General features: G+C 46.5%; 1 protein-coding gene across 50 annotated transcripts in view; it reads left to right on the top strand.

Moving 5' to 3' along the window:
- Positions 1-20,344, top strand: part of TCF7L2 (transcription factor 7 like 2) — a 202,300-nt gene that overhangs the window by 161,816 nt on the left and 20,140 nt on the right. For 38 of the 50 annotated variants that reach the window (XM_086377122.1, XM_086377124.1, XM_086377123.1 and 35 more), the window contains 3 exons: positions 13,367-13,499; positions 16,015-16,117; positions 18,109-18,195. In XM_086377122.1, the coding sequence (XP_086233248.1) occupies positions 13,367-13,499; positions 16,015-16,117; positions 18,109-18,195 (323 nt within the window). The remainder of the gene's footprint in view (positions 1-13,366; positions 13,500-16,014; positions 16,118-18,108; positions 18,196-20,344) is intronic. The other 12 variants (XM_086377128.1, XM_086377137.1, XM_086377139.1 and 9 more) reach the window with 1 other exon arrangement.

Below are 20,344 nucleotides of genomic sequence, written 5' to 3' on the forward strand. Positions count from 1 at the left end.
AAAGGAAAGGGTCCTGGGTTGGGTTTTTTTTGGTGAGGGGGGAGAAGAGAAGCATTTGGGAAAGTTTACCAAAAAAATCCCACAGAACTTTGCAGCCTTCGGTCACCCTTTTTTTTTTTTAATGGAAATGTTCTAAGCGTGGATGTACTTCTGACAAATCGGGGTGCCTAGGGGACCAACTGGGAACAGTCGGACGGTGGGACAGCATATTTCCGGGAGCATTTTCTTAGGAGGGGTTAGTTTGAAGAAATTCATGAGATTTCCGTGTCCTTTTGAAGGAGGAGGAGGTCTGTCTGGAATGTGTTGGCTCCTCTGGCTGTTTCCATTTTCCTTGTCTTTTGAGACAGCCAGAAAATACATTTCTAGTCCAAGTTGCCCATCCTGTTTGCTGCACTTTATAAGTTATTGTTGCTGAGTGATTGGGAGCTGTCCATCAGCGGGAAAGGAACTTGCAGTTTACTTAAGAAATTGCATGTGTGACAAAGGCAGCTGCCTAGTGTGGTGGTCCGCGTGAATAGAGGGAGGGGAGGCAATTAGGGGGCTGTGTGGTTGGGGCTTTTTACTTGTCAAACTGGAGCCTCATTGCTTTTGTTACCGCCGTGTAAAGGGAAATGGCAGGGTTTTGTTTTGGTATTAAGGGCCTTAAAGCTTACTGCCTGACACTTACACAGGAAGGCCGAATAAAGTCCAGAAACTGGGGCCACGGAGCAGTATTTTAAAAAAGAAGAAGAGAAAAATTAAGAATCCTCACTTTTTTGTTACCCTGAAGCCCTTCAGTCCTTATGGGGTTTTTTTGTGGAAGGGGACATTGTGGGGAGGTGGAAGTTGCAAGGGGTACCAACTTGTCTGGTATAGTAACAGTTGCTTAAAGACCGACATCAGGAAAAACAGCCGTGTGGGTTTGCAGATAAACAGCTGGACAGTCGAGTCGGTAAATTAAAAACATCTCCTGTATGTTAGGTGTCCCGCGCCAGAAGAAACAATCTTTGCCACCGGTCTTGCTTGAAGCAATACCGGGCGGCCGGGACCCCATGTGGCAGCCGGGGTGTTTTCTTACCTGCATGCAAATCGGAGTTGTGTGTTTGCTTTTGAAGAGGGTGAAAAGATTTCACACTTGGGGAGGGGAAGAACCGGAAAGGCGCTCTGGGTGAGTGTTGTCCTCTGCAACTTTCTTCTGTCTTTAACCCCTCCTGGAGCAGACACCCTCCCACAGTCCCCTCCTTCATGGAAAAGAGGATGATTTCAGGCCTGTGATGTCCGGGTCTCTCAACTCCAATTAAGTTAAACCCACACACATGTACCCAGTCCTGGATCCTAGGAGAGACCCGGGAAAAGTAAGTCGGGTTGGGGGGACTCAGGGATTGCCTTTTTTCTCCTTCTCCTCTCTTCCCTCTCTCTCTCATTCTGGGGAGAAAGCTCACAGAACTTACAGTCAGAAAGCCAGTGAGCGTTCAGACTCCTGGAATGTCAGTGAACGCGGGAAGCTTCCGTTCTTCTGCTTCCAGAGAGGTCAACTGAAAAATCTTACAGGCTCAGTCTCTCGCGCTGGAAGGAGAAGAAGGGTGTGTGTGTGTGGCACGCAAGGCCCTACCGAGTGTCACTCCCGTGTCATTGACAAGAAAACACACTTTCCTCTCCCCATCCCCCAACCCATGGCAGCCCTCACCCTAAGAAATTTGTTTTGAGGGATTTGACATTCTTGTAGATAAAGTGCCTGCCTCCTGCCTTCGGTTGATCATTTTCCCTCATGGCTGACCGTAATTTCTTAGCTACTCTTAGCGGTGGCTCTGGCCCCGCTGCCCAAGGTAACGGGTGAGGGAGGGGGGACTCTGTTTAGAGCTCGAGCTGGCTGGGGAAATGGGCCTCCCCCTTCCTTCAGGGATTTTGCAGTGGTACAGGGTAGAAACTGGGAGGAATTTCTTTTCATTAATTTTTAAAAATTTTAATCTGTAACCAGTCGAACTAGATGATTTGGTTTCTTTTTGTTTGTTTTTGCCTTTTTTTTGGTTTCAGAGGGATGTGTGTGGAGAGGGAAGAATTAACCAAATAACTGCAGGCATCGTGAGCGAGAACTTGGGGAGCATTTTGAGTGTCCCAGGGCAGAAATTGGGAGCCATCTCCATCTTTTAAGATGCCTTTTTTCAGCTCTTTAAAATGAAAGGGAGAAAGGGAGGGGAAGTGGGGAGGAAGAAGAAAAGTGAGAAAAGCAATAAGGGAGGAGAAAAAAAGCTGGCCCAGTCCCATCTTGAAGGTACAGAGAAAGTTTTTTTTTGAGGTGGAGAGAAAGAAAACCAAAGCTATTATGGACCCTAGGAATACCATCTTAGTGGGAGTGGAAGATCTGAGTGGGAAGGGAGGCGCGGTGGCCTCTGGGCTCACTCTCTTCCACCAGTTGGGCGGTTGGCACCTCAATTTGAATTGCTGGGTGAGTAGTGGGGGGGGGTGTGTGTGTGTGTGTGTGTGTGTGTGTGTGTTCATGTCCTTGCTTATATATAGTCTTGACCATTAAACCTTTGTGTGTGTGTGTTTTTTTTTTTTTTTATTCAGACAGTGGGAAGGAAAAACAAGACAAGAGTAAATGGTCAACTCAAGCTATGCTCTCTCACTATGTACTTTTCATAGTGGCTTTTTTGGGGAAGCAGGGGAAAGGGTTAAAAAAAAGATGGGGAGTAGAGAAAGCTTGACTTTTATCACCATCCTTACGATTCTATAGCAACGCAGACCGGGCTCCCCAAGTGCAAGTGAGCTATAATCTGGAAAAGGGTGGTGGGATTTGGGATTTCTTCTAATAAATAATCCGCCCCCCCGCTTCATCCACCAGGGTGGGCTCCACTGGAAGAAAGAGAAGGAAAAATGACATGTTCTCCTGGAAGAGCATACTTTGGAAGCTTGAAACATTTTTGAGCAATAAGGCTTTTCCAGTAGCAGGGCTTGTGTAAACTGTGTATTTTGATTTCATATTTAATGCTAACTTTGTGTCGCTCTGTCTTTGGTTGTATTTATTTTCAATCTCCAAATTTAGATGCTGCCAGCCTTTTAGGGCTCCAGTCTTGCTTGTGGTGTTTGTATTTTGTAAATGTAATATAAAATGTGTTTTGGAAATGTGAGCAAAGACTGATGACAGCCTATTGTGCTATTAATGATCAGGGAGAAGGCCCCTTTGCAGTACCTATTTGGGGCTTAGAATACTTGATACTGTGTTCAACTCTCAGGTCAAATCCTTTGCCACAAGCTGTAAGGGCATTCTCTTGGAGGTGATTCCTTACTTGTCTTAATTATTGCTTTTTGTTATTAATTTTTGTTGTTGTCGAATGGCCAAGGAAACATTGGCAGTGGTCAGTCAACTCTTAGATCTAATATTTAGGGGAAGAAGGAATGAAATATACTACAGACTATAAGAGTCCTTATGTTTTCAAAATCATGAATTAAAATCCTCTGTGTCATATTGAACTAAATGGTAGGTAGTTCTCTAGTCGAGCGTGAAGGAATGGCAAACGTGTGTCTTGGTTTCCCTTCTGGTTCTGTGCAACTTTCCAGCTCAGTGTATGGTGGTGTAAACTGTCAAGAATTGTGGGGAGAAGAGTGCAGGCTGGCACTGCAAATGTATAAATTGTCTTGCCACAAATTTCCCACCATTCCCAGATTCCTGAAAGGTTCCAGACCTTTGTTTACTCAAATTACTGGGGTTACTTCATAGCAGTCCTGCTGTGTTGGTATGGGGAAGCCTCTATTCTTGATGGCTTATGGGAAGGGAGTTCCTTTGAAAGGGTAAATTCCTGACTCTGATGATACAGATATTATGATCTTTGTATTGTCACAACAGGCTGCTGCCTCCGCATTTTCTGGAAGCAACAGAGCCTGCAACCTTATATTTTTAAGGAAACCTCCCCTCTGTGGTTTGGGGATGGTGGGGGGCCTAGCTGAGCTATGTCATGGAATTCTTTCCTTCTGCAATATTTTGGAATGTGATGAAATCCTGACATACCGTCCAGATTACATACTTCTGCACACATTTGAAAACTTTTTTTTTTTTGGTAAGTGAACTTTGCCTGGGTCATTCCCTTGTTACCTTAAACTTGCGACAGCTGCAGTCAGAGAGGGCGGTGGGGCTGTGTCCTTCTCTCCACAGTGCAGCTCCGTGTCCTTCTCCGTGCATCGTTTATGGAGGCTGTAGATGTCCGTTAAGGAATGCCTATGTTTGGGACACTAACAGGACAAAACAGAGCAGAACAGTTCCGTTTTGCATTTGAATTCGTCTTCCCTTTAGTCTGGTTTTGCTGATTTCCTGTCGAATCCGAGTTTTGGTCCTTTGTATCTGTGGGGCCACATGAAAATGTCTATCCTACCTGTCAGTTCATCTGTTTGTTACTAGGGAGAAATTTACCTGCTCTCTGAAGGTGACTTGTTTCTTGAGCTCTTATCAGACTCATGTAACAGGTATGGCTTTCAAATACCACCTAGGTTGGAAAGTTAGGCACAGAGTGTTTAAGAAACGCTAAAGACATTTTTATATAGCTGGGCATTGTAAATAAATTAGAAAGGTGGTATCAAATTTTGTTCGCTGCTTCTTTCTTGAAATCCCCAGGATGTAATAACCATTATGTACTTAAAATTTATTCAAAATCAAAATTGGTGATTTCCTTTCCATCCTATTTAGGAATCCTTAGATTTGGGGTGGTTGTGTTTTAGGGGAGATGGTCTGGAAATCATTATTTTTTTAAAAGTTGTTTTGAATTTGAGCTTTTGGATTTCTTCATTTGGAATAGGTTAGTTTTATCCCTGGCTCTGTTTTGAAAATTGACTCTCCTAGAAACAGCTGTACCCTCTTACCCAAGTCCCAAACATTCCCTGCAAACTCGGACACTTAACAAGATTGATTATGCTAACACTAATCATTTAATGCCCAAGTAGTAGAAAAATATCTTGCTGGCTGGAAGGTGGAGGTTGCAAATTCCTGGGAAATTACTTCAGGGTGAAGTGGTTGGTCCTTCATCTCTGAGACCCGGTGGAGGGTTAGGACTGTCAGAGGGCCCCCTTGCACTGCTGTGCACACCACCCTCCCCCCGCCCCCACCCTCCAGGATGCTGTGGCAAGATACTGAAGGGAGGCAGGAGTCAGGAAGAAAACCCTGGGAACTCAGTGGTCAGGGACGAGCCTGGACCGGGTGGGCCAAGGCATAAGCTCCCAAGTGCTTTTTAAAGGTTAGTTGGGGGAAGCACAATGGGATGCTTTCTTTTTATTGGAGAATAAATGTGAGTGAGTGGAAATAAATTCTGTTTAATGAACTTAACTGGAAGTAATTGTTCAAGAGTCTGTGAATGCACAGGTTTCCTGGGTTGGGCCTTGGCTGCAACATTCCCAAAACCAGGCAGCTGGACCACATCTTTATTTTCAAGGTTTAAATGTTCCCCTTCATGCATTCACTCCCCACCCTGACACCTCCAGTCCCCCGCCTCCCCTCCCCTCCTCCTTTTGGGGGACTGAGACAGGGTCATTAAGAACAGCTGAATTTGGCCCCCTAGACCCTTAATGCTCAGCAGTCTGGTTATGATACTTGCTATGTTGTTGTACTATAGAAGGGCCAAAAAAAAAACCCCAAAAAACAACAACAACAACAAAAAACCCACCCAATAAAGGCCAAGGGCTCAGGATGGTTTGTGTTAGTTCTATGTATATTCATGTGTGTGTGAGAATTTGGATGAAAATTGGCTGCACATTTATCCTCTCCCTGCCTGCCCTGTTCAATCATTTCCCTGCACAAAGAATTTTAATGCTTGTGTGAGTGCGGGAGGAACTGTGAATCGGCAGAATTTCGTAGATGGCTGGGGGAATCTTCTCTCTCCCTCTTCTTGCTGTCTAAATGGATCTGATTCCAGAGAAAGAAGAGAGGAAGGGGGAAGAAAAAGTCAGCCGTTCATAGTTGACAAAACCAACAACATCCTGAGTGTCAGACTCTGGCGCTAGTAGAAGCTATAACTTTGCAGTCTTGTGGGCGCATGACTCAGGCCAGGCAGTGCACGGTGGGTACCACAGTTGCAGGGTCGTGTTTCTTTTCTGCATCTCACAGGCAGACCTCTTTTCTCTGAACCACCTCATTTCTTCAACAAAACTCAAACCCTGCGCAGCTTTCTTGGTTTTACCATTTCCAACGGGCAGTGCTGTGGCCATCCATAGAAGTCTGACCCCCAGGAAACAATGCCCCCTTGGCCCAGGTTGGGGGGGTGGGACAGAGTCTTAGGCACAGAGGAGCAGCGCCCAACCGTGAACAGCCCCTGCACGTGGGGGAGGCGGGGAGACCCTCGCTGGCTGGGCACAGGGTTACAGCGAAGGTGGGAAACAGCCCTTGCGGCCCCAGCCCCGGTGGAGGGCCGCCCACCACCTTTCCCTTCTGTGCATGCTTGCGTGCCTGTAGGAGGTTTACAGGATAGAGTAGTGAGATGCTCAGCAGGTAAGTCTGGCTGTGAGTGCAGGCCTGGTTCTAGGGCACTCCCTGACGTCATCATCTCAGCACTGAAGTGGCTGCTCACTGTTGGTGCGATGGGTTTTTGAGGCAGGAAGACTACCATAGCTGGCCCTTCCACTCTGGATCATAGCCCCCCCAAAATAGGACTAGTTGAATCACGGGGTCGGTGGGGGGCGGGTGGTTGATAAGGAAGAAACAGCGCTTCTTTGTCCCAACCTCTCCTGCCCATCAGTGCTCCATGGCCCCAGTGACATGCAGCATCTGTTACTGTTTTGCTAGGTGCCATTGGCCTTGGTACAGCCATAGGAAGCAGTGTCCCGGAAAAATGTATCAAGATGAGTCATAAACTCATTTAAAAAAAAAAAAAAAACAGTAAACAGAGCTTGAAGAGTGTTCCTTCCTGATGCTGATTTCAGACCCTGGGAGGGCTGGTCATCTAAGACCCTGAAGACCCTCCCTACCCACCCCGGGGAGGGGAGAAGGCTGACAAGTGCTCCTCTGTGCTGCTTTTGTTTTATTGTGCTGGGCTCCTAAAGGCACTTTCTGGCCCCATTTTTCTTGTGCAGAAAGGGAGAGCCATAGGGGAGTATTGAAGAGGAGGGCCGGCCGCCCGAGAGGCCAGGGCCAGCAATGGCTCTATTTGTTTTCAACGTCTGTTGATTAATAGGTTGCGAGGTGAATGGCGAGCTTTCATTCCCTTTGGGTTCCCCACAGTTAGGGAAGGTGGAGGGGTTGGGGTGAGCGGAGGGCCGGCAGGGGGATCTCGAAGGGCCTGAATCACCCTTTCACTTGCTGGGTTCCCCATCTCGAACAGCATTCGGTGGACGGGTGTGTGGGCGCGATGAGGGTGGCAGGGCCAAGTTGCAGAACACCGGGCTTAAGGGTTCTCCAGGGGTCAAAGGTCAGCCACAGGGGGCGCCCCCTCCCCACCCCCACCCCGCCCCGCCCCCGCCACTGCAGTGGATTGAATACTTCGGGTGCTTTGAGGTCTGTTAAAAGACCCTTTCTTTCTAATTTAGCCATTCAGTGCTCAAAATCCAGAGAGCTTGATGAACGAACCGGCAAGAAATGAGTCACAGCCATGCCTCCAGGTAGAAAACAGAAAGGCTCCATGATTTAAAGTCACAGGAAGATTTTGATTCCTTTTAGTTACTGTTTGCCTCATAAGTTCGGGTTTTAAGCTGACTTCCTTTTCTGCTGGGACTGACCATATCTGTCCCTGATGTCACTTGTGTCTGTTTGAGAAGCAGAAATATCCCCACTGAATGTTTCACACCCCTCCCTCTATAAGCAGCCACATGGTATGAAAATCCCTACTAAAAATGCTTCGTGCTCCGTGGCAAGGGTGTGCCTGACTAAGGCGGAGAGCCCTGGGCTTACTCCTAATTGGGAGTTCGGGGGAGCACTGTGTGCCGAGCTGGTCTGGGTTCCAGAGTGTCCCCTTGTGATCCTGAAGCATCTGTATCCAGTGCGGGAGGTCGGCCCAGGCTGCGTTTGTTGGGTGCAGTTCACGACCTCCACCTGGCAGTCAGCCCCATCCAGGGCCCATGTCTGCAGACACAGCAGCGGAAGGTGGACCTGGGACCCGTGTCCTCACCTGCTGGGTGGAACTGATAACAAACGCAGCTACCGTGTAGGTTTGTGAGGACTGAACAGTCTGTCGCAGTCAACACAGGGGCCGGGGCTCCCTTAGATGTGGCAGCACGAGCTGCGCCACTGTGAGCCGGAGAGGCCTCAGTGAGACGGCCGTCTCAACAAGAGGTCCGAGCGGCCCTCTGGGTGAGTTTCAGGCATTGCTCGTGCTGGTGCGTGTGGGCAGCTGCGGTCTCACTCCCTGAACTTCCATTCTATGAATGTTTTATGAATGTTTGCTGGGTTTTTTTTTTTCCTGGCTCACAGATTCCTAGTGCTCATCATATTCTTTAAGGCTTAAGCTCTCCAGGCAGCCTCCCATGATTGCCATTCTCTCAACCTTGAACTATAGTTAGCTGTCCCTGAAAGTGATGATTTCGACCAAATGCATGGGTGGTTTTGAAGATATATTTAATATTTAGATAACACACTTACTAAGAGGCACCTGGTTTTATGTTACGGTTGTTTGTCTTGAACACTGGACTCTGTAAAAAGATTAAAGAGGGAGGAGATATGTTTTTCAGCTTGTTTGCCCCACCAGCACTCCCAGCATACAGTGTGCCTTTGATTTAGATTTCCCGGATGCATTTCTGGAAGGTTTTCTGTTGTCCTCCACAAAAGGAACTTTTCACATCCAAATTTTCTTAGGGTGGTACGGTTTTGAACACAGTCCATAAAGACCTCCTTAAAGAAGTGGGAACAACACTGGAGGAGGTGGATATCGAGTCACATTCATCCCTAAGGCCTTAAACTGAAAAGAATTATTTCTAGTGATGATTTCATTATAGCAGTTATAACCCAGTTCCATTATGACCCAATGACTTGGAAAATCCACAAAAACTTTTAAAACGGAGTTTTGCCTCTTTATGTTGTGTCTAGTATATAGTGGTACTCTTAACACATTCAGTTAAAGAGTTCTAAAAGTGTTTGCTGGAAAACCAAAGCTTCTCATTAAAAAAAGAAAAGGAAAACTATTTTAATTAAAAAAAAAACATAAAGTGGGAGCTGGTCGTAGAGAAGGGGGAAGTGTAAGGGACTTTTCCTATGTGGGTGGTGGTTCTGTGTATCACCTGTATCAGCTTCTGCTTCAAGGCCCTTCCCCTAATTCTTGAAGGACCTTGGTCATCTCCAGCTATTCTTATTTAACTTCCAACTCTTCTGTGACAGTGTTATTTATTAGCATAATCAAGTGATGGTTTTTCTCAAATGACATAATTAACTATTTGTGTGGACTAACTGTTGCATTTTCAAGAAAGGCGTGCACCCAAGGCAAGGTGGCCACAAAACACCCCTGTGCTCTTGCCCTGCCCTGCACGTCTTGGCCTTTGCAGTAAGGAGTGCGGGCTATGGCTGCCTTGCCCCCTGTGAATTTAATTAGAAGAGACTGGAAGGGTAGCGAACGTGACCTTCACCGAGCCCTTATCGTTAGCACTGGAATGTATTTTTCATTTTTCAAAGCTTCTTTGCCTTACATGTGTGGATGTGTGAGGCGCTGGGCTAATACACACTTCCCAAGCATGATCTCTTTAGATTTTCACAACAACCCTCTTAGGTAGACCTAGTTCTCACCAGGAGTTTGCACAGAAATGAAGGCTTGCTTGCGAGAGGTTACACAGCTGGATTGAAACAGGATTTAAACGCGGGTCTTCCTGGAATGTTCTCACTTCACTCTTGGTCACCGTGTACAAGCCAATGGGCTTGAAAACCAATTCTTCCTGTCCCCCCGCCCCCCGAAAGACACTTGTAATAAGGTATTAGACTGGATGGTTACTGAAGGCTTCCCCTGCCCCCAGCTCTGTTCTGTGATGTTGAGTAGACTCCATTTAAGAGCACTGCCATTTGAATGAAATGAATCTGGGAGACTGGCTCTAGCCTTCTCTTCTTCTGATGCTTACTGTTGCAATTTCGAAGAGTGTACTCACCACTCCCACAGGCTGAGCAATACAGGGACACAAAGGTCTATAAGACACTATCTTTGTCCATCAGGGACTTAGCTATGGTAGGACCGAGGAAGGTGCCTCATGATCCCAGCAGTGGACACAGTGTGGTGTAGACAGAAAGGATTGTGGGCATCTGAAGCTGGAGAGACACGGGCATTTTCCAGAAGAACATCCTCCCATCATAAAAGCAGTCCAAGTATAGCCAGGTTCATTGGGAGTGGCAGTTAGACCCTGGTTTCTGCACACACGGCTGCATTCCCCCTACCTTGTTTGGGAACCACCCAACGGGTAAAGACTGTATTGTTTCTAGGGACCTGCCTAGTATGTAGTCACATCAGAAAAGAGCTCCATGTCCCAATAGCCCTCTCCCTCCCCCTGAAAGCCAGGCAGCAGTTCAAACGTCATATCTCTTCACTCCTTTCTGACCCCCACCCGTACTATAGAGTTTTGAACAAATAGGACAAAACTAGTTGGCTTGCAGACTCAGGTGTACAAAATAATATATGATAGTGATGCTGGGCATAACAGGTGTCCAGCTTTTGTTGGAATCCTCTTCTCATGCATGTGTCTGACTGGAAGAGGGAGAATTAATTTTTCTCATGCATCTGAGAACTTCACTATTGCCGAAACACTATCTTCATCCTTCGACGCACAAGTAGAGAGGGTTTCCCCTGCATTTCTTGCCTGGAAGACAGTCATGGAATTTGCGCTTCTGAACTGCAAAACGGAACTGTGCCATCCTTCGAACAGCTTCTCCCAAAGAACAAAAATAACAATAAACCAGCATTCCTGTGCTTACCGTGTCTCAGGTTTTATATTTAATACTAAGCCCTTCCCATGAATTCTTTCAGGACTAATACTTGATCCATGATTAGGATTCAAGTCTCTTAACCTTTTGTGCTTGTATGGAACCTTGTGGTTCTCTGGTCTAGGGGTCATGGCTGAACAGAAGAGGTACCTGTGGCCCTCCATAGGCAGATCCAAGATACCTGGGTCCTGAGCCCAGACCCACTGAGTCAGGTCCCTGAGAAGCTTTCTTAGTAATAGGAACCCATGCCTGTGAGAATCATCTTGAGAGGTGCTTGACTCAGCAGAGAAATACAAGTCGCACCGCTCTTCTCCCGTCATAGACTTACACACTTGTTTTCTTCCATTGTTTCTGTGGTCCCATCCCCTCAAAGTCCTTCAGCTCCTCAGTGACAGTCTCCCCTCCCCTGGCCTATCCGTGGTTCCTCCCAGGGTCCCAGAGTTTTTCCACAGTTATTCTAAACTGGGGCTGGTCTGCATTCATTTCAGCAGTTGTGTATCTCTCCAGATAGAAAACTTGTAGAAGGCAGCAACTCTCATTTTCCTTTCCTCCTGATGGTCTCAAGTTCATCTGATGTGTGTGCTCCTTGCTCTATTCCATCTCCACCCCAGCACACAGTGGGAGCGTTTTTGTTGGGTAGTTTTCAAGTTGTCCTAGACAGAAATGGTTCCTGAAAACTCAGTGCATGTCTGTGAGATGCTGGCCCTGGCCTTGGAGTGGCAGTCCTGCGCTCTGCTCTCTTTGGTCATGCCCAGACTTTCGTGGCTGCTGACGAAGGAAGTGTTACTGGGTGCTTTGAATTTCAGTGTTCTGATTGCAGAATGATAATTCACAGTCCAAGGCTTCTGTGAGCCACTAGTTTCCATCTGTCTTTCTCTAAAAGTATCCAGTTGTTTGTAGGAATCATTAAGCCTGGCTTTTGGGCATGTGACTTCTTTTTCTGTTTTCGTTTTTTTCCGGGAGCATCTAGAAAGTACATATTTTCCTTTCCAAACATACCCATGGAAAAGTTAGAAGCACCTTTTAAAATGCCTTCCGCACAGTTAACTGTGGTAAGAAATACTCTTACTCTATGACACACCTTCTTCACCTATTTTTATTTATTTATTTTTAAAAAAGACAAGAAAAACGTAAAGAGGACTAACTGCTTGGTGGTCCCTGAACTCAAGAGGCGCTAGTGGGCAGCACTGGAACCTTCCTTCTTTTCTTTTAATGCAATTCCTTTTCCTTGATGTTAATGCAAGTTGTGCCTTCCTAAAAGTAATAAAAGGAAATGAAGACACGTTCTAAAATGAAAGTTGACTCTAATCCATTCATCATCTAATACTAGCCTCTTTATCTTCGCTGGTACCTAATCTGGTTAAATGTCCCTGTTGTAGGATTTTAGTGAAAATCCTCTATTGGGAATAGGGTTTTTTGCAATTGGATTACTCTCGGTAAATGGCCCAGTAGTTCGCTTGTTTCAGCTTAATTTTTTCTTTGTGATCTTGCTGGGCTAAGTTACAGCATCGCATAGGGAGGGGGAGGGATGGTTGAGAGTAGGGTAGGGGAAGGAATGGAGAATAATTTGGGCAGGTCTGATCATTGCAACTAGAAAAATCTTTAAGATGCTTTTCTTTTTTAATCCTCCTTCTCTTAACCTGTCAACACTTCCCAAACATAAAAATCGCCTGTATGTTGTTTTCCAGAACTGCTTGTTTCTAAAATGTGTACATACCCTTTATTAGCTCAATTCATCATCATCCAGTTAATTTGTTAGCATTCCCTGTGACTTCCTAATGAGATTCTCATAATGAATCCAGGCTGCTGTAATCTGCATAAAATATGCAGGTGCTCGCCTGGCAGTTTAGAGCTTTCTGGTAAAGTTCACACTCCCAACCAGACCAGAGAGAGGCTTTTCATCCTCGCTGCCTGTGAAGGATTGTAGCTTGCCCACTGGTTCTAAGGAGGTGGGAGGGGTTCAGAGCCTGGGGTGCTGGATGAGGTGGCTGGGATTAGGGCCCTGCCAGTTTCTTGTAACGGAAGCCTTCTCCCGTGAAGCCTGCCTTCCTCCCGTGGGGCCCTGGGGTGGGAGAGACCACCACCTGCAGAAGCACAGTAGGCCTGGGGGATTAAAGCCATCACTTCCGATTTACCTGCCGATGGGAAAAGTGCATATTCTTGGGCTCTGTGACAGGGGGGTGGTGGTGGTGGTGGTGGAGAAGGTATTTTAAAAGCCAGGCTCAGTGGTGGGGGTGGGGTGGGGGTGTAAAGACCAAGGCACACCTGCCCAGAGAGCTGAATCATCACCCTCTGCTATTTTAGTACAGGGACCAGGGCCAGGCGGGGTTGACTGCACTTAGGGAATCCAGGTGGGAGGGTGTGGTCAGGGCTGCCGAGGTCGGGCTCCTGGGCCGCTGGAGCCGGCCTGACTGTGTCCCCTTCTGTGCTTATTAATCCAGGTGGGAGGGTGTGGGCGGGCCTGCCCAGGTCGGGCTCCTGGGCCACCGGAGCTGGCCTGACTGTGTCTTTCCCTCTTTGCAGTCGAACAAAGTGCCGGTTGTGCAGCACCCGCATCATGTCCACCCTCTCACGCCTCTTATCACGTACAGCAATGAACACTTCACGCCGGGAAACCCACCTCCACACTTACCAGCTGACGTAGACCCCAAAACAGGTAGGACGCGTGCTTGGGTGCAGAGGAGGCGTGTGTCCCGGGACCACTGGAGGATGTGCTGCGGTGCGGGGGGGTGGTTTGGGGACTTGGGCTGGGGGCACCAGTGGAGGGGCCCCTGTTCCTCTCCCACGTGTTGGCCGGGAACCTCTTTCAGGAAACCAGAGCCTGGTGAGGGAGTGGATCTCTCCTCCCCTTTGGAGAAGTCCATTTTCAGTGCTCAGGTCTCTCCAGAGCTCCAGGTACCCCTGAGGGGCTCTCTTGGGAACCTTGCTATGAGTTCTGTTCTCAGGGGTGGCTATTCTCAGGAGTGGCTTATAACTCCAAGAATCTCAGACAGACTCGGAGGCAGTAATGGTTTTAGAGGCATCTCATGGACTCCTCCTCAGCTCCATGGGAGTCTAAGAGCCCTAACAGCATGGTTCCCTGAAGCCCCAGCTCCCTTGGTGGCTAAGGGACCATAGTCCCTTGGCAATGACTTAGTGCACCCTTGAGAGATCACATCACTGGGTTCTGCATTCTCTTTGCTGATGTATTTGGGCTCTTCCTCCCCTGTAATATCCTGAGTCTTTATTCTCAAGCCCATTTTACAGACAGGAAAACCCAAGTCCAAGATGATTTCCTCATTGCATCAAGGAACAGCCATTAGGGTCTCAGGCAGAAGATGCCACATGACTCCAGCTTTTATGCTTGTCCTCTCTTTTCCATCCAAGTGCCTTTTCCCAAAAGTGGGAAGAGGAAGAAGGCGAGGTTACTTGTAGCTCCCCTGAAACAAGATTTAAAACAAATTGGGGTGGTCTTGGGAGAACAGCTAAGGCCAGTCTCTTTCCGGCCTGGCGATGCACTTGCTGGCGTTGGTTTCTCTTCTCAGCTGGTTAATTAGCAGGATGAATTCAGAATGGCTATTCCATGTCACTTGATCGGAAGGAATTGTTGGATGCTGGGCCGAGGTAGACTGCCTGTTCAGGCCGTCTTTGCTGCCCCTGAATGAAGCCACACATTAGCTGGTTTTCAGCAGCCTCTGAGCCCCCTTTGTGCTCGTGGGGGACCGAGCCTGGCGCTGGGATGGCTGGAGGAGGCCGCCAGCCGGCCCCAGGCTCCACGAGTGAATGGCAGTTTCAACGTCTCATTTAAATAATGGTAGTACAGGGAATAGCTTTTAAATGGTTATCGTAAAACATATGATTAACGTCTGCGGACTGTTTACTTTTCCTCTGCGAACATTCTTTCAAGTGTTCGAGTGGCTTGGTGTAGGGTCCAAGCCCAGCTAATCTGTTTGGTTTTTGTAATAGAGAGAAAGCAGTGTCTGCATGAAAATGTCACCCAGGGAGGCTTAATTTACAGATTAAAAGCTTCCTGAACGAATTTTAAAAAAATGAAATAGTTTTCATCTGCGAACACACAGCTCATTCCCTTCAGTCCTGTTTTAATTCTGAGGAATTGTTCATTTTGCTTTCCACTTGAGCGGTGTAGGTCTACTGCTCTGGGCCTGAATTGTTCCCAGCCCTCTTGATTTCTAAGAAACCAAGGATTTCTCAGTTGCAGGATATGTGCCTGTGGAGCTAATGGGTGTGTGGCGCATGGACCTTCAGAGCTCGCTCCTCAGCCCCATGGTCCCACAGTACCCATCCGCAGTGGCCTCTGTCCTCTAGAAGGCCAGGTTCTAGAGCCAGATGTACCAGGCCTCCAGCATCTCCTGGTCTGGTCAGTTCAGATTTTCCTTAGATAAGGTTCCAAGGCATTGGTTGAGTTTCTCCTACAGCTCATCTTCAATCAGAGTTCGACAGATTTAAACAGTGGTAAAGAACCCGCCTGCCAATGCAGGAGATGTAAGAGACACTGGTTCGATCCCTGGGTTGGGAAGAGCCCCTGGAAGAGGGAAATGGCAACCCACCCTGGACTTCCCACTTGCCTGGAAAGTCCCATGGACAGAGGAGCCTGGTGGGCTACAGTCCACAGGGTCACAAAGTCGGACACGATTGAAGTGACTTAGCACAACTTTTTTAGATGTTAATTTTTAGAAGCTGATTTCCTTTTTAGAAAGAAGTAACCTTTCTAAAAGCCATAACTCCAAAAGTATGTTAGAAACCAGAGGAATAACTCTCATGCAGGAAAGTCATTAGAATTAAAGAGAAGAAAAGGACAAGCTCTGGGGATAAAGGGATCTAATATTACTCGATCCCCTACTATGTGCCAGCCCCTTCAGATTTTTTTTTCCCCAATTCAAATAATCACACCGATCCCATGAGGCAGAAATATTCAAGCTGGCATTTTCTAAGTCTGTATGTGTTTAGCCAGTGTATGATCCATCTAGAAGAAGATGAATTTTTCAAGCTGGTGCAGAGGGATAATGAGATGAAACTTACCGACAAGTCTTAGGATCAGACTCATGGAAAACCGCTCGTGCTAGGATTACAGAGGTGATATCTCTCTTTATCCTCTCCCTGTTTCCATCACTTGATGGTTTCTCTTCACTTTTCTCTTTCTCTTGCACCTAAACTGTGGCTTCTTCTTCCAGGAATCCCACGGCCTCCGCACCCTCCAGATATATCTCCGTACTACCCACTGTCACCTGGCACCGTAGGACAAATCCCCCATCCGCTAGGATGGTTAGTACCACAGTAAGGAGTTCCATTTTTTAATTTCCTTTTTGTTTCTTACACGGGCATGCTTATTATTTATTCTGTGTGTGTGTGTGTGTGTGTGTGTGTCTTTAGAAGACATGAGAGGGGAGGGAGGGCCATGGGTGGGGTGTTGTGGGGAAGATGCTTGCTGATCTGCCCAATGGAAAAGCAGGCAAGTCAATAGCCATTCAGATGGATGATATAAGAGAAAAGCTATTGATATTCAGCATTCTTAACCCATGGTCACCAAAGGCTGTAGGTTCTTCTCTGGGAACATAGATACCCTTAAGGTACTTTGGGAATTGCAGAAGACTGAGGGCTTGTCTCCTGTGAAGCCTATCATGCCTCTTCAGGTGGCAGCCCAAACTGGAGTCCTGTCATTGGACTGAGGCAGCAGAGGAGTGGGTTAGTTTTGAAATCCGGGAGTGGGAGTCAGAGGGTCACAACCCCACCCCCGACCCCAGCCATCATTCCCGAGCTTGACAGCCACAGTGGAAATTTGCATCTGTTGAGAAGTTCCATGTTCTCCAACCAGCATCTCTCTCTGAGAGTCTTTGCATGTTAAGTGGCTCACCAAACTCTGAGGGGAGGGAGTGTGGGGTCGTTGGAGTCCTCACTACAGGGCACGGGGCCTTCCTGAGTATCAGCCCTAGGTCCTGGCAGCGCTCCACATCATCAGACTGCTTTTACAGTTTGTCTTCCTGTCACCTAGTCTGCTTTTCTGGCACCACCCATTAACCTTTCCTAGACAACTTTGACATGTGTTTTAAAGTCAGAGCAGAGGGCCCTTTAACGTATGGGCATACCGTGCCTGTATTTGTGTGCGTGCATGTAACCGTGACTTCTGACGGAGTGCTTCTGTGTATATCTTTCTCCACGTTGATCGGTGATCTCTACTACTTAAAAACACAGGACAATTTGTTGAATCCTATCAGGAATAAATCCTGGAAAAACTCTCAAGTTTGGGTCTTGGGGAAGTTAACCTTTCATGACCTTAAAGAAGATACAGTTTCAAAGTGGTTCACCTCTTCTCCCCAGTTGCACCTTGATTTCTCCAGCTCAGCATATTCTACAATTTCTTTCTTTTTTTTTTTTTTTAAAGGAAAAAAAAAACCTTGTGTTACACAGTAGCTGTACTAAATACCAACCCAGGTGTAGTTTCAGTTCATTTTTTGCTCCTGAACTTTATTAGGAAGGGTAGATGTGGATGGGAGTGTGTGTCCTATTTCTTCTTCTTCAGTGGGCGGGGCCATGCCTCCACTAGTCCTCAGTCATCAGTTGCCCCATTCAGCTGATGGGGAGATATTTGAAGGCTAGATAAAAAGGAATAGCCAACTCAGACAACCCTCTGTCAGGAAGAGTTGTGTGTCTTTCATGAGGATGCTATTTTGCATGTTGCTGTATTTTTTAATTATTGTAATGAGGTGTGATTGTCTATTGGTTACCCACAATTCTTCTTGGGGATTCTCCCCCCGGTAACTCTTGTCAACACTTGTTAATTTGACAAAAGGCTACAAATTAAGCTCTGTTAATTTAATGTTTTCTCACCGAGATCTAAATACCGAAAGAGGCCCAAAGCGCAACTGAAGTCCTTTGATTCACTGTACTTTATTTTGGTATAAATTTACATTCATTATTGTTTTCCTTTGGATGTGTAGCCCTCAATTAGTGTGATGGCTCCATTAAAGCAAGCGAGACTTCGCCTTTAATTATTACAACAAAACACCTACTTTCAGCTTGGGGAGAGGGTCTCTATTGACATAAGCAAAGGTTATAAAATTTAATTAGCCATTCCTATCAGATTTATGGCATTCAAATTGTTCTGTGTTTCTTCCCTTTGATCCTTCCTGTACAATCCCCAAGATTTTTGTTCTGATCAAATGAGAATAAAGCTTACTGTGCAGAGAGAACTTTTCCTTTTTCTTCTTTTCCTTTTCCCCACCCCACCCCCATTTGCACGTTCTCACCGTGTACCCCGCTCTTTGTAGGCAAGGCCAGCCCGTGTACCCCATCACGACAGGAGGATTCCGTCACCCCTACCCCACAGCCCTGACTGTCAACGCTTCCATGTCCAGGTGAGTTCCAAGACCCAGCGCCTTCAACCACAGCCATGAGTCACTTTGCAGAAAGTTCTCTGGATGCTCCCAGACCATCCGGGCATGTCTGCTACGTGTAGGTCTAAGGCTGTAAGACCCATAGAGTGTTAGGCTTTTCTCCTAGAAAATATTGAAAAAATTGCTCTGAACTAACTTCCCAGGTGGGTGATGCCAGAATTTTAAGGTTGAATTTCTGAGTCAGTATTTTTAAGAACTTAAGAAGGCAGGAAGAAATAATTAGGACACGGGGAGCTTTTTAAAGTGTTATTTCACTGTTACCCTAAACCAGGGAAGAAAGGAAAGGGTGTAGGTAAGGTTATTATTGTATATACAAAGAATTTGAGGGAGGGTTATTGGTCTTTTCAAAGCTCCAGGCTCTTAAGCATAAACAAAAAAGAGCATCCCCCTCCCGCCCACCTCCTCCCCTACCCAAACACATCTCTGTCTAAAGTAGCAGTGTCCAGTACAAATGGAAGGTGAGCCTTATATGTAGGGAATGTACAAAGGGAATTTTAAGTTTTCTAGTAACCCTATTTTTTAAAAGAAGAGGAGAGAAAACTTAGACAAAATTATTTTTAATGATTGATTTTATTCAACCTAATTAGTCAAAACATCATTCTGACACATTATCTCTGTAAAGCAACTGTTAATGAGTTCTTAACTCTTTGTGTACTTAGTTTTGGAATCTGATGTATATTTTACACTTATAACACTTTTCAGTTTGGCCTGGACACATTTCAAGTACACAGTAGCCATATGTGGCTGATGGAGACCATGTTGGCCTTTGCGGCTCTATATTTTTTGAAGTTTAAAAAAAATCCTCCCTGGTGGCTCAGAGGGTAAAGCATCTGCTTGCATTGTGGGAGACCTGGGTTCGATCCCTGGGTCGGGAAGATGCCCTGGAGAAGGAAATGGCAGCCCACTCCAGTATTCTTGCCTGGAAAACCCCATGGACCTCCGTAGCCTGGTAGCCTGTAGCCTGGTAGGCTACAGTCCATGGGGTCGCAAAGAGTCGGACACGACTGAGCGACTTCACTTTGATTATGTATACATTCACATATCTTTAAGCATATAATGTATATAGAACACATATACACAAATACCCGCATGTGTGTACCTAGATCTTTTTAATCCCCATGTTCTCCTTTCCCCCCCTTTCTAATTAATTCTGGCTAATTTTTCAGTGACTGCTAGTTTATTTACAAACTGGTTGGCAGCAGTATGTTTAAGTAGTCACTAATTGCTCCTAATGATAGTTTTATTTTCTGTTCATCTGATTTTCAGTCAAGTTAATTAAATCGGTGGAGGTTTAGACTTTCCTGATGGGCTGCAACAACAAATCCATTTTGAGGATGGCCCCTAATTAAATTAGCATGCATTTACATGGCAGGGATGCCATCTCCCAGCCTCCTTCCCCAATCTCTGTAGCCAGTGTGAGGACCCTAGACCAAAGGAAGGGTTGGAAAGACGGGCCATGATGCCTCTTTTCCTACTTACGAAACAGTGATTTTGGTGGAGGAGAGAGAACCACACTCATGAAGAAGTATAAATTGTAGCATCTCTAACGTTTGTCATCATGCCATGGGTATTGTGCAGCCGTAAAGAATTTATCTGTTTCCCACCTGTGATAAATCATGTCAATTTCTAAATCCACACCAGTATCGGTTAGGCGGGAAAATGCTTGTGTGTCCTCTTCTCTAGCAAGAAGAGGAAAGTTATTCTCATTAAATAATGTCACCACAACCTCGCAAAGCCTGGGAACGAATAGGGAGTCTCCCAGGAGGAGAACTGCTTCTGAGCACCTTGGACCCACGGCTTGCCTCCTCTGAACCAGCATTCCTCCCACGCACCGGATTATTTTTCGTGTTTGTTTCTGGTGCATTCCAGAGGTTCAAAGCGGTGCAGTAATCGTAGGATAGGGATTGAGGTTAAGCTTATCGATTGAATTATCATTAGGAGGTTAGCCAATGATTTCTAGGTGGGCAGGGGGTGGAGGAGAGGAAGGGAACGGTGGGAGGGAAGGTTAGGGGGCTCGAGGTGCGGGGGGTAGGCAGCCGATTCCCCAGGTAGGCCTTATGAAAGGTAGCTAGTTAAAAAGCGTATACAGCAAATTAAATACATTATTGTG

This window comes from Bos grunniens, chromosome 26 (genome assembly GCF_055505025.1).
Source record: "Bos grunniens cultivar Pamir isolate PY7600 chromosome 26, Bosgru_T2T1.0, whole genome shotgun sequence".
NCBI classification, from domain to species: domain Eukaryota; kingdom Metazoa; phylum Chordata; class Mammalia; order Artiodactyla; family Bovidae; genus Bos; species Bos grunniens.